At 49.7% G+C, this 12,853-nt stretch overlaps 1 protein-coding gene across 4 annotated transcripts in view; it reads left to right on the top strand.

Moving 5' to 3' along the window:
- PARVB (parvin beta) overlaps positions 1–12,853 on the top strand; it is a 103,308-nt gene that overhangs the window by 73,291 nt on the left and 17,164 nt on the right. For all 4 annotated transcript variants that reach the window (XM_020982827.2, XM_020982830.2, XM_020982828.2 and 1 more), the window contains exons 5-10: positions 764–904; positions 2,706–2,821; positions 4,625–4,683; positions 6,995–7,014; positions 10,680–10,741; positions 12,114–12,182. In XM_020982827.2, coding sequence (XP_020838486.1) covers positions 764–904; positions 2,706–2,821; positions 4,625–4,683; positions 6,995–7,014; positions 10,680–10,741; positions 12,114–12,182 — 467 coding nt within the window. The remainder of the gene's footprint in view (positions 1–763; positions 905–2,705; positions 2,822–4,624; positions 4,684–6,994; positions 7,015–10,679; positions 10,742–12,113; positions 12,183–12,853) is intronic.

Here is a 12,853-nt window from a genome sequence, read left to right on the forward strand (position 1 = left end):
GGTGGATGAATGGGTGGGTGGATGGATGAATGAATGAATGAATGAATAAATGGATGGTGGATGGATGAATGAATGAATGGATAGATGGATGGGTGGATGAATGGATGAATGAATAGATAGATGGATGGGTGCATGGATGAATGAATGGATGGGTGGATGGATAGATGAATGAATGAATAGATAGATGGATGGGTGGGTGGATGAATGAATGAATGAATAGATGGATGGGTGGATGGATGAATGAATGGATGGGTGGATGAATGGGTGGGTGGATGGATGAATGAATGAATGAATGAATGAATAAATGGATGGGTGGATGGATGAATGAATGAATGGATAGATGGATGGGTGGATGAATGGATGAATGAATAGATAGATGGATGGGTGCATGGATGAATGAATGGATGGGTGGATGGATGGATGAATGAATAGATAGATGGATGGGTGGGTGGATGAATGAATGAATGAATAGATGGATGGGTGGATGGATGAATGAATGGGTGGATGGATGAATGAATGAATGAATAGATGGATGGGTGGATGGATGAATGAATGGATGGGTGGATGGATGAATGAATGAACAAAAAAGTATTTATTAATCATTGGCTATGGGCCCTGCTCTTTGAGAGTTTCTATGGCTCCAGATCTCCCCTTTGCCTGGGGGTACTATGGGGAGACCCCCACTCTGACTAGTTGGGTTCTCAGACCCGTCCGGCCATGCCCCTCTCCTGATTTTGCCTTTTATCCTTCGTCCTCACTGCAGAAAAGTTAGCCGACCGCAAACTGAATGTCGCCGAGGTGACGCAGTCGGAAATAGGTCAGAAACAGAAGCTGCAGACCATCCTGGAGGCGGTTTATGACGTCCTGCGGCCCCATGGCTGGGCTATCAAATGGAATGTGGACTGTGAGTAGTTTGTTCCCTTGGAGGTGGGCAGCTGGACGGTACGCATAAGACTTTGCACCCATAGGCCTTTTCCTTAGACATGATCTGACTTCCCCAAAGACAGCGTGGTCAACAGTGGATTATCTGCCTGAGTAGAGGCGAACCAGTGGTCCACATAAGCCCCAAGTCATGCAGGGCTTCAGCAGCTTGTGTGTTTATGGTATTAAGCAGAATACTGTCAGGATTTAAATCAGCAGGAAGAGGCCAGATTGGGCCCCTGGACCAGGTGACCTCAAAAGGCCCCTCCAGCTCTACAATTCCAAACAGAAGAGTTCCATGGGACCGCAGCCCCCAGGATCTTGGTTCTGGAGCTAGAGAGACCTCAGAGGCCATCTATCTGGTCCAGCCCTCTCATTTTACAGCGGGGGAAACTGAGGCTGACAGAGGGAACGGGACATGTCCAAGGTTGTGCAGACAGTAGGCCTCAGAGCGTCAGCCTCCTCATTTCATATCTGAGGGAACAGAGACCTGCAGAGGTCAGAGACTTGGCACTAAGTGTCAGAGCTGGTCCTTTCACTCTGGAGCTCCTGCTGTCTCCCCGTCCCTTGTCCGTCCCCTTGCTCCATCACGTTGCACTTTTTATCCCACCGAGTTGGGGACACAGTATGTTTCCCCCCCCGCCCCTCCCCCCACTTCTTCCTGGCCCTCTCTGCACTGCCCTGGCTCTGCCCTTCATTCCAGAGCCCTCCTGGGAACCTCCCGCTCCTTTCTCCCCCTTCCCAGCTAGTCTTCTTGGGAGTGGGAGGTAATTATCATTAGGTGTTTTCTGGAGGGCTTTTTTGACAGCAGTAAGCCTCCCTGCTAAGTGAGAGCGAATAGAAACATAATTAACCAGAGCAGGTGTTACCTGTCAGCACGAACCTGAAAGCAGAACTCACCCCTCACCTCCTCCTGTCTGACGGCCACCTTCACAGCACGTGCTGACGGCTGTGGCGTGGAAGCGATGATGTGGCTCTGTCTATGATGGCAAAGAGAATTCATTTTAATATGGATGTTTCCCACCAGACAAGCTGCCTGACGTCAGAGCCACGGCTGGCCTGGCCCGTCCGGCCTCGTTCTTGGAGACCATCTCCTGGGCTGTGGAGGGCTTGGATTTGTCGGTGCTAGAGGGAGGGGATGTGCCGGACCCCAGTTCTCCTTACCCGGGCAGACATAGAGCTGGGGGGCCCTTAAAGATCATGAATCAGTGAAAAAGGCACCTTACTGAGGGCTTGGTTCCAGGCAGGAGAAGGCACAAGCTCACAGCCAGAGCCTAGGGCCCTATGAGCAGAGGAGAGGTCAGTGGGCCAGACAGCTTGGATCACTGGGCAGCCTGGGCCCATCTCATTTCCCTTCTTGCCCTTTGGAGCAGCACTGAAATTCCCAGTCCAGTTTCAAGGTGTACCATGTAGCCTCATGTAACTTACAAATTAGAAACTGATGAGCAGAGGTTCAGTAACTTACTCATCATCCCGTGGCAGGTAATTAGTAGTGGTGGGATTGAAACCCAGCTCTTGACTCAGGCTTAGAGAGCCGTAGAGGTAGAGTCCGAAGGGACCTCAGAGGTCAAATGCCTTCATTTTACAGAGGAGGAACCTGGGGCCTAGAGTTGAGATGTCTTGCTCAGAATCACCCAGGAGGAGCCAGGATTTGAATCCAAGTCCAGTGTTCTCTCTACTATACCTTGCTGCTTCCTTATCACTGCCCACTCTCCCCTCCAAACTGCATCATTTTTTAGTGTAATATTGTCCAAAGGCGCCTTCCTTTCCTCTTCCCTCTGTAGCAATCCATGGGAAGAACCTCGTGGCGATCCTTCATCTCCTCGTCGCCCTGGCCATGCACTTCCGAGCCCCCATCCGGCTCCCCGAGCACGTCTCCGTACAGGTGGTGGTTGTCAGAGTAAGTAACACTGTCCCTCGTCCTGCTTTGCTCACCCATCGGCCCAGCTTGGGCAGGCTCCCTGGCTCAGGGCTTGCAGGGTGCCCTGCCTTTTTTTTTTTTAATTCTCCTTTTTTCTCCTGAGAAGCCCTGTTGTTTTCCTTTTTGATGGAATTTATAGCTCACTCTGGATTTGAGATAAATGATGGAAATGAGAAGCAGTGGCATGTTCGAAGGAAAGGTGCGCCCAGAGGCTCCCAGAGCTTCCAGGTTTCATTTCCAAGATTTTTTTTCAAAAGGCACATTCATCTCCCTCTAAAGCCAGTATGTCAGAATTCAGTACTCAGCTCCTAAATATGCTTATCACTCAGCAGAGAAGTTTGCAGGCAGGGCCGAGAGACCCAGCAAAACAAAAGTTTCTGAGACTCACTCGCTGCCCTCTCCCCACCAGGCTTTTTTGACTCCCAGTGGTTCAGGGTTAGTCTTCTTTGGATGAAGCTACAAATGGGTAACGGGGGACCCCCGGCCTTCAGGATGGAGGGCTGTGTATCTGTCTGTGTGTAAGTGTGCAAGAGTGTTGTGTGACAATATGTAGGTGTGAGTGAATGTGTGTGCATATGAGTGTGTGTGCAAGAGTGTGTGTGCACATATGAGTGTGTATAAGTGAGTGTACAAGAGTGTGACTGTATGTGAGTGCATGTGAGTGCATGTGCATGTGAGAGGGTGTTCAAGAATGTGTACATGTGAGAGTATATAGGTATGAGAGTATGTATGGAGTGCATATGAGAGTGTGTGTGTGTGTGTGTGTGTATGTATTTTTTCTCATTTTAGCCAAGAGGCCCTTATCGAGCACCTACTGCATGTAAGAGCCTGTGGGACCCCATCTAGTCTGCTGCCTTCGGCTCAGAACTGAGAAGGCCAGTTCGCTGACTGCTAGGATTAGAACACAGGAAGTGAGAGCTGGTGAAAGGCTCTGCCTTACCTTCTTTGTAGAGGTTGGGGGCTGTGGGTGCAGAGCACGGCAAAGACCTGGAGAGAGTTGATCTGTGGTTCGTTTTGCTCAGCCGCTTTTCCCTCTCCCCCTCTTTGGTTTTGGTTAGAAGGGGCTCCCTGGCACCCATGAGGGTGAAGTTGAGCCAACCCTTGGCAGAAAGCAAGCCCCCAGTTTTCTTCATTTGAAATGAGCCTGCCGTGCTTTTGTCTCTGGGCCGGTGTCCCCAGATGTTCTGTCCAGAGCCTGCCCCGAGCAGCTTTCACTAGAAGTGGTGGGAGTCCCTGGGCTCGCACCTCTCAGACCTGGCCCACGCTGAGTAGCTTTGGGCTTGTCCCTTCCCTGCCGGGCCTCTGTTCTTCACCTCTAGTCACTGAGGTAGAGGGGGTCTCTGGGTTCCCATTCAGGGCTGACGCTCTGAGATTCCCAGCATCCCACCCTGCCTTGGGCAGAGCGCCCCTCCCCATCCTCCTGGTCCCCATTGCCCTTCTGATCCGTCCCAGCAAAGTCTAGTTATGTTCTGTCCCGTTCCCTCAGGGTCTGGCCTGGGGCCTGGCTGACCTGTAAACTGACCCGTGAACAAGGACACCTGGGCCCCTTGCTCAGATTCTCTTTCCACCCCCTTCTCCTCCCTGCCAGGCTGCTTAAGGAGGGATTGGGGAACGTATGGCAGCCCCTTCCAGGTTCTAAGCAGGGCCTGCTAGAGACATGTGAATCCTGAGGAAGAACCGAATGCGAGGGTCTGCCAGGCTGGGGTGGGGGCCTGTTGGGCGGTGGCCAGGTGGGACTCCCTCGGCAGCTCGGCTTGACTTCCTGGCTTTGGGCTCTTTCAGAAGCGGGAAGGCCTGCTGCACTCGGCCCATGTGGTGGAGGAGCTGACCAGCACCACCGAGTAAGTGCTCAGCCCTTCTCCGCTGGACGTTGATCGTCCTGTCCTCATTACCACCCTCATCGTCATCATCTCCAGTATCCAGCTTCCCGTGGGGGGCAGAGCCATTTCCCATTAATCTGGAGGTTGGCTCGGAAGGCAGTTCAAGTCCCGACCTCCTCCAGATAGAACTGCCTTGCCTCCCCAAGGCTTTGTGCCTCGTGGTCCCTGCTTCCGGGGGCACGAGTTTTAATCAAGCGATCCTTCACTCACAAGGTGCCTACTGTATGCCAGGCTGTAATTTGCCATATTCTTTGGTCCTGTTACAAACACCTGACCTGGCTTCATTTAATTGTCACACTTAATACTTGGGCAGAGGGAGGGAGGCACATAGAAGCTTTTTTCATTGACACAGAATCCACTTTGAATCCACTTGGGGAAAATTGGAAAGTTTTCCCACACTCTACTATATTGGCATATAGTAAGTACTTAATTAAATGCTTCATTCAATGCAGCAAACATCTATTAAACTCCTACTGTATGCAGATCCCTATGCTGGGTTTGGGGAGATAAGATGTGTGTGGAGCACATGGGGCTCTGAGGAAGGACGGAGCGCATCAGCCAGGGGTCCTTCTGGTTCTGAGTCTGAGATCCAGCCTCCTTATTCCACAGATGAAGAAATGGACTCAGGGAGAAGGGGCAGTCCAAGTGGCCTGACCAATCAGTCATTCCATCAGCCAGCTTGAATACCCGTGAAGTGCCAGGCTCTGTGCTGCTAGGTGCTGGTGATACCAAGATAAAAATAAAACAGGCCCTGCCCTCAAAGAGCTTACATTCTAATAGGAAAAAGGACCAGAACTTTGTATTACAAGGGGTTTCTTCGCCTTTTGTGTGTCACAGACCCCTCTAGCAGTGTGCTGGAGCTGAGGGGACCCCCATCTCAGAATAAATTTTTTTTATAATATTTTTCCCAGTTACATGTAAAAACAATTTTTAACATTCATTTTTTTTAAATTTGGAGTTCCAAATTCTCTCTCTCCCTCCCCGGGACGGTAAACAATCTGACATATATTATACGTGTACAATCAGTCACGCCAAATATATTTCCCTATTAGTCATGTTGTGAAAGAAAACACAGACCTAAAAAACCCCCACGAAACAATAAGGTTTTTAAATGCTTACAATAAAATGCCTAGGATTGCGATGGCAGCCAATTATAGTGAAATACAGTTATCAAACCAAAACAACCCTCAAGGACATATGATAAAAAATACCGTTCATCCCTGGAGAAGGAAATGATGCTGTTTGAATACAGATTGAAGCAGACCTTTTTACTTTCTTTCTTTTTCTTGAGGTGTTTGTGTTTTGTTTTTTTGCTCTGTTTTCTTTCACAACATGGCTAATATGGAAGTGTTTTGCCTGACTACACATGTATAACCTATATTGAATTGCTTGCCTTCTCAATGAGGGGGGGAGCAGAGGAAGGAAGGGAGAGAATTAGGAACTCAAACATTTTAAAAACGAATGTTAGGGCTAGGCGGTACAGTGAATAGAGCACCAGCCCTGGAGTCAGGAGGACCTGAGTTCAAATACGGCCTCAAGACACATTACACTACATTTATCTTTTTTTTTTTTTAAGCAATTGGGATTAAGTGACTTGCCCAGGGTCACACAGCTAGTAAGTGTCAGGTGTTTGGTCTGAGGCCGCATTTGAACTCAGGTCCTCCTGACTTCAGGGCCGGTACTCTATCTGCTGTGCCACCGAGCTGCCCCCACATTACACTATATGTAGCTGTGTGACTCTGGGCAAGTCACTTAACCCCAATTGCCTTGCCCCCCCAAAAAAAAACCCCCAAAAATAATAATAATGGCTCAGACTCATATAATCTAGCCACTGCTCAGATTTTTACAATCTAGCCAATAGCTCACAGATGCTCAGATTCCTTAAGAGTCTGGCTAATATGGCAGGTCTTTAATAAACCTTGTCTTTGGCTGGAAAAAAACCAAAACAAAACCAGATGTTAAAAATTGTTTTTACATGTAACCAGGGAAAAATAGAATACTAAATAAATTAAATAAAAAAGGAAATACAGTTATCAACATTAAAAAAAAATCCTCTGCCACAGGTGATGAATACTTGCTTTTTATAAGGAGGATAGGATGGGGATAAAAGGCTGTGACGAACAGTTAGTTATATGAGTTATTCTATAACCAAACACATCAGTCGCCATGTCAATATGCTTCTATTCACCTGCTTTTTGCCTCCTTAAGAATCTTCTACCTCCTTAAACGAAGCTGCTCTAATAGAGGGTCCTTTTCCTGTTTTCGTTTGCAGGATGATGATGGGAAGATGTGGTAAGTAACCGGGGAAATCGACACATTAATAATGATAACGATGATAACAAATAATAGCCAGCATTTATATAGCGCCTGCTGTGTGCTGGGTACTGTGCTAAGTAAGCACTTTACAGATAGCTCATTTGATTCTCCCAGCCACCCTGGGAGGTGGGTGCAGTTATTGTCCTCATTTTACAGATGAGGGAACTGAGGCAGACAGCCGTGAAGTGACTTGCCCAGCTAGTCAGCATTTAAGGCTGGATTTGAATTCAGGTCTTCCTGCCTCTAGGTTTTGAACTCTGTGTGCTGTGGCACCCCCTAGCAGTTAAGTTCTCTGGCCAAGCTGATGGACATTGGACCTATCTTATTCCTGCTGGAGGGGAGCCTGATGGTCTTGTAGTCTGGGTGTTCTTTCTCTCATGATGTGCAATATTAGCTAGGAGAAGGGAAGTCATGGCCACGTTTGGCCCATGAGAATGGATAGCGGTGGACCCTGGGAAATTGGGCAGACATCCCAGCTTTCATTGGGGTTCTCAGCTGCAGCCTAGCAAAGAGGCGGGGAGAGGGTGAATTAGGGTTTGTGTAGGAGAAGGGGGTCATTCAGAGAGGGCGAAGGCAGGGAGGGAGCCCTGAATGCCACCCAGAAAAGAGAGTGCGCTGATCCCATCAGCCAGTTTCCCTAAGAATATGGGATTGAATGTAATCTTCATGTTTAAGAGGATTTTCCCCTCTGTATTCTAAAGCTGATCAAAACCAAGGCTCTTGGGTTCGGCTCTGATTTATAGAAGTCATCCTGCATTCTCTGCCTTGGGAAAACCAGGAGTTGAGGGGCAGAGGGTTGGGGGGCTTACTCCAGGAAGGGAGGGAAGGTGTTTGTGGCCGCTTGGGATGTTCTCCCCTTCCTTTTCCTCTCTCGCCATGACAGAGCTTAGTTTTCACCTGACTGGCCAGCCCTGTCTGGGTCACCCCAGCAGCTGGGGCCAGGGCGCAGGGCTTGAAAGGCTTTGCCCCGGGGCCAGTGACGGGCTGTCAGAGCTGGGCTTCCCAGGTCAGAGGGGATGGAGGCAGGCGTCTGCGGGGTGTGGGCTTTCCAGAACGGCTCAGGTGCTGGGGGGAGGAGAAGGGGAGACAGGATTGATAGCTGCCTTTCTTCTTATGGTAAGTCTGCCTCAATGTTAGATGCTATGCCTGAGAAATGGTCAGTCAGCCAACACTAAGTGTCTGCTGTGAGCCAGGTGCTGGGCTAAGTACTGTGGGTACAAAGAAAAAGAGAACTCAGCCCTTGCCCTCAAAGGGCTTCCATTCTGACGGAGGGGGCAAGGTGCCAATAATTAGGTGCGTAAACAGGCATAGAGGCATTAGAAGAGGAGGGCACTAGACTGGGGGGGGTCAGGTGCCAGGGACCACAGAGTCTCCCTTCTCCCTTCTCCCTCCACCCTCCCTGGGAACAGTGAAAGTCACAGCTGCCTTGTGTTTGGGAGAAGGGAGCGATTCTGTGTGCTGGTCTGGGTCTGCGTCTGTCTTTGCAGATTGCAGCCCTTCTCAGACATACTAGGAGATCTGGAATCAGAGGAGCTAGGTTCAGATCCTGTCTCTGCTTACCTCTTGTGTGACCGTGGGCAAGTCATTGGCCTCCCTGGCCCTCAGTTTCCCACATTGTAAAATAAAAATCTACCCCTTGATCTGGGATCCTGTGATCTGCTTGCTGGGTGTCAGGAGCACCCATATACCGGTGGACTAAATTTTCCCTTTTTGGGGTTCCTCAGCGTCCTCTTGACTAAGCTGGAGAGAGGCTAAGAACCTTGGCCACTTCCCAGTCGGCCTGTCAGGTGACCAGGTTGAGGTCCCCAGAGACTCCTCCGGCAGCAGCCCGTGAAGGGCTTCTTCTCTTAATAGGAGAAAGCGTCTTTGAGGAGTGAGGGATCACGATGTGGGGTCACCATGGCAACACTTCCTGGTTGCCATCTCCCTCCCTGCCGCCCTAGGCCACCCCTGGAAACTGGGCTGTCTGAAGGGTGAGTGGGCCCGGCATCCCTTCTGTAGCCGGAGGCAGACTTGGGAGGGGAGCGTGAGGTGGGGGTACCCTCATCCCCCAAAGCTAGGTTAGACCCCACTGTGCTTTTGTCCCTGTTCACTGGCCACCCCTTCCCACCCCCCACCCCAGCTGGGAGGAGGTTGGAAGTCCTAGGTTTGGTAATTCTTAGGTTCCTCTTCCAGATCCCTCTTTGCGGATCAAGGCCAGCTTACTGAGTGCCCTAACCTTGTTTGTGCCCTGGAGCCCTTTGGGGGCCAGTCCGGTGAAACCTCAAGGGCCCTTTGCAGAGTCAGGTTTTAAATGCACAAAATAAAATACAGGGCTTACAAAGGGAAGCAGTTGCAGTAAAATATGTTTATAAGAATACTTATTTACCAAAAACACCCAACAAATAAGTTCCCCGATCCCCTGAAATCTGTGTGCCTTGGCTCCTGTGAGCCCAAGATGAAAAATCTCAATGCTTCGGGAAAGGAGAGAGGCCGACTGCATGATCTAACCTAGATTGACGCCTTCATGGTAACAATAGTAACAGTAATATTAATAATAGCATTAGTAATAGCAGTAATAGTAACTAACATCTCTATAGGACCTCAACATTCGTAAACCACTTTACAAATGTGATCTCATTTAATCTCCATGAGTACCCTAGGAGGTAGGTACTATTATTATCCTCATTTTACAGATGAGGAAATTGAGGCAGACAGAGATAAAGTGACTTGCCTAGAGTCACACAGCTGGTAAGTGTCTGAGGTCTGATTTGAACTCGGGTCTCCAGGTCCCATCTGCTGTCAGCTGTTCCATCTAGCTATACCTTAATTCAATCCAACTTAATTCAGTGAGTGTTTATTAAGTGCCTGCTACATGCCAGGCACTGGGCTAAGCTCTGGGGATGCAAAAAGAGATAAAAGAGGGTCCCTGTTCTCAAGGAGCCAACATGCCCACAAATACATGCAAAGCCAGCCTCTTAAGAGATGCAGCCTGTGCTTAAGAGGTGGCCATGGCCTTGCTTATACACTGTTGGGGGTGTGAGGCAGGCTGCCATAGTTCGTAGGGTTTTTTAAAGCCAAATTCTGAGGCATTCATTTTGTTTTTTAAAAAGGTCATGGAATAATCCTGTTAAAATAGTTTAAACACTGTATTGTAGTATAGTAATACAGAAGAGAGAGTTTTGCGTCAGGAAGACCCGAGTTCAAATCCCACCTCGAACATTTAGTAGCTGTGTGGCCCTGGACGAGTCATTTAAACTCTGAGCCTCAGTTTCCCCATCTGTGAAATGACTAAATGGTTTGAAGGGCCCTCCCAACTCTAGAACTAGGACCCTCATCCCTACACTTTCCTGGGTCTCAGTTTCCCTGTCTGTCAAATAAAGGGTTGGCCTCAGTGGCCCCCGAGTTCCTCACCTGAAGGTTCCTTGTACCAATAAAAACACAAGTCCATTCTCTAGCCTCTTTCCTAGCCTCCTGCCAGGTCAGTGCTCAATGCTAGGATGCAAAGACGGAAAGGAAAGTGCCTGCCCTCACGGGGCTTCCTTCCAGCCTCGCAATGAGGCCATCTCTGGGCTGGCTACAGCTTGGTCTGAATGCCGGTTCCCTCCATCATCCACGGCGCTCTCTTGTCTAATTCACCTCTCATTCCATGTGCCCCACAGAACGAGACGCCTTCGACACGCTCTTTGACCATGCCCCCGATAAGCTCAGTTTGGTGAAGAAGGTAAGCTGGGGTCCTCTCTGGCTCTGGGCTCTGATGGCAGGAAGGCGTCCTTGCCGCCAAGGAGGCGGCTGATGCTTGAAATCTAGAGCATCTTTGCGGCTCACATTGAGATGTAATTAGAGTCAGGGAGGGAGCTGTGACGTAGACATCAGCTCTTTCTGCTCCCAGGGGACCTCCTGGCCTGCACGCCTCACAGATTCTGCAAGGCGCTTCCCACCCAGCCTGTTCTGTGGAAGCTCATTCAGATTCAAGCCTCTTCCTCTCTCCCTTGTTTTTTAAGCACATAGGCCTGCCGGATCTTGTAAGTCCTGTCTGAAACCTTTCTCTGAGCTTTCCTGTCAGAGTGGGGCTGGAAAGTAAATTGAACCCATTTTTCTTCCAGACAGGCGTGCAAAGGAGAAAGGGCCTTGAAGGGCCTCGTCAGCTCATGTAGATGTCAAGGCCCCGAATAGGGAAAAAAAAACCAAACCACGTGAACTTCCTTCTCTTGAAGTCGGCAGTGCTAGGAGCTGAGCAGCCTCCAGGAGCATCTGGCCTGAATTTTTAAAAACTGTTTTATTGTTAAAGACATTGAAACCCATCCCCGGTGGGGCATAGAAATACATTAAATCTCTATGTCTTTATTCAGGTGAAGCAGGATAAATGGAGGACTCAGAGTCCACTGCTGGGTGTCTCTGAGAAATGCGCATCTGGTGACTCTGGCCTGTGCCAGAGCTGCTCCTTTGTCTGGACCTTTCATCCATCTGAGCTTGTCTGCAGAAGGATGGGAGCCTTAAAGTGGAGGGGGGTGCGGGGTGGGTCGGCCGGTGATTTTCAGATCTTCTAAAATCCCCAGTGTGCAAGAAGGCTCCTAATGAGTCAGAGAGTTTTAATTATTGGATCCTGGATTTTATCATGTGAGTCTGCCCTTCACCAGTATTTATCCTCTCATTATTGGGGGACCATGTTAGGCCTCAGTTTCCTCATCTGTAAAAGGTGGCCCTCCCAGCCCTCAAGGATCCCCTGCATGATTCTGTGTCTTTACGTAGTCAAAGGACCGTCCCACGGAAAAGAAAGCAAATGCATTCTCTGTAGCAGGTTAGAAAGGGGTGGGTTTCTTCCCCATTAGAAGGATAATCTCGATTAGAACAGTTTGAATGGACCAGGCTGTCTCAAGTGGTGGTGAGCTCCCTGTCACACGAGGAATGTCATTGTCCTGTATTTTCCACCCTCCAGTGATGGATGCATCCATCCCATTGAAGTATCAGCTTGTTTCATTAGCTTCTAACTTTGGGAGTTTGTTTCTTTTTTTCAGTGCCCAGAGCTGTCCTGTTGGGCCGTGGGGGCCGGGCTGGCCATCATTAACCCCTCATTCTCTGTGTTCTCTCTGCAGTCTCTCATCACATTTGTGAACAAACACCTTAATAAATTGAACTTGGAGGTGACAGAGCTGGAGACGCAGGTGAGACTCGCCCCTTGGGCGCACTTCCTGAGGCCTTGGGGGGGGAGGCTGAGCTGGGCATCAGGAGGTACCAGCTGGGCAGGGGAGTCCTGATGGACAGCAGCCGTGGCAGGAGACCTGAGTTCAAGGCCTGGCCCTGAGCCTCAGCGTCCTCAGTATCTACAAAATAAAATCAGACTTGTCTGTCCCCCCGGGCACCACCGCGTCCCTCCCTCTATGGTGAGTGCTTCCAAAGGTTTGGTGATGGTTGGGTTCAAATCTAGATCTGTCTTACTATTTGTTTACACTCTTTTGAAGAGGGGCAGCTATGTCGTTGATAGAGAGCTGACTTTGGGGCCAGGAGGGTGGGGGGCAGTCCTACCTTGCCCCCTGTCTGCTGGCTGTGTGACCCTTAACCTCAGGGTGGTCTAAGCAGCTTTCTAAGAGGGTCCTTTAGAGAGGAGCACTGCCCTGCACTGGTGGATGGAGTTTTCTCACCTGGGAGCCCCCTAAACAAACAGAATCACAGCTCCAGTCCCTGTCCCTAACATCCTTCAAAATACCCAAGCCAAGCCCATATGATAATAGGGGCCCCTCTGCTCCTGGGCTGGAAGGAAGCCTGAGAAGGGTCTGTTTCCAAGCCCTCTTCAGCCACATGAAGATGGCAGATTGATTCCCAGGCAGTAGTGGGA

This window comes from Phascolarctos cinereus, unplaced genomic scaffold (assembly GCF_003287225.1).
Source record: "Phascolarctos cinereus isolate Bilbo 61053 unplaced genomic scaffold, phaCin_HiC Scaffold_1;HRSCAF=81, whole genome shotgun sequence".
Lineage (NCBI taxonomy): Eukaryota > Metazoa > Chordata > Mammalia > Diprotodontia > Phascolarctidae > Phascolarctos > Phascolarctos cinereus.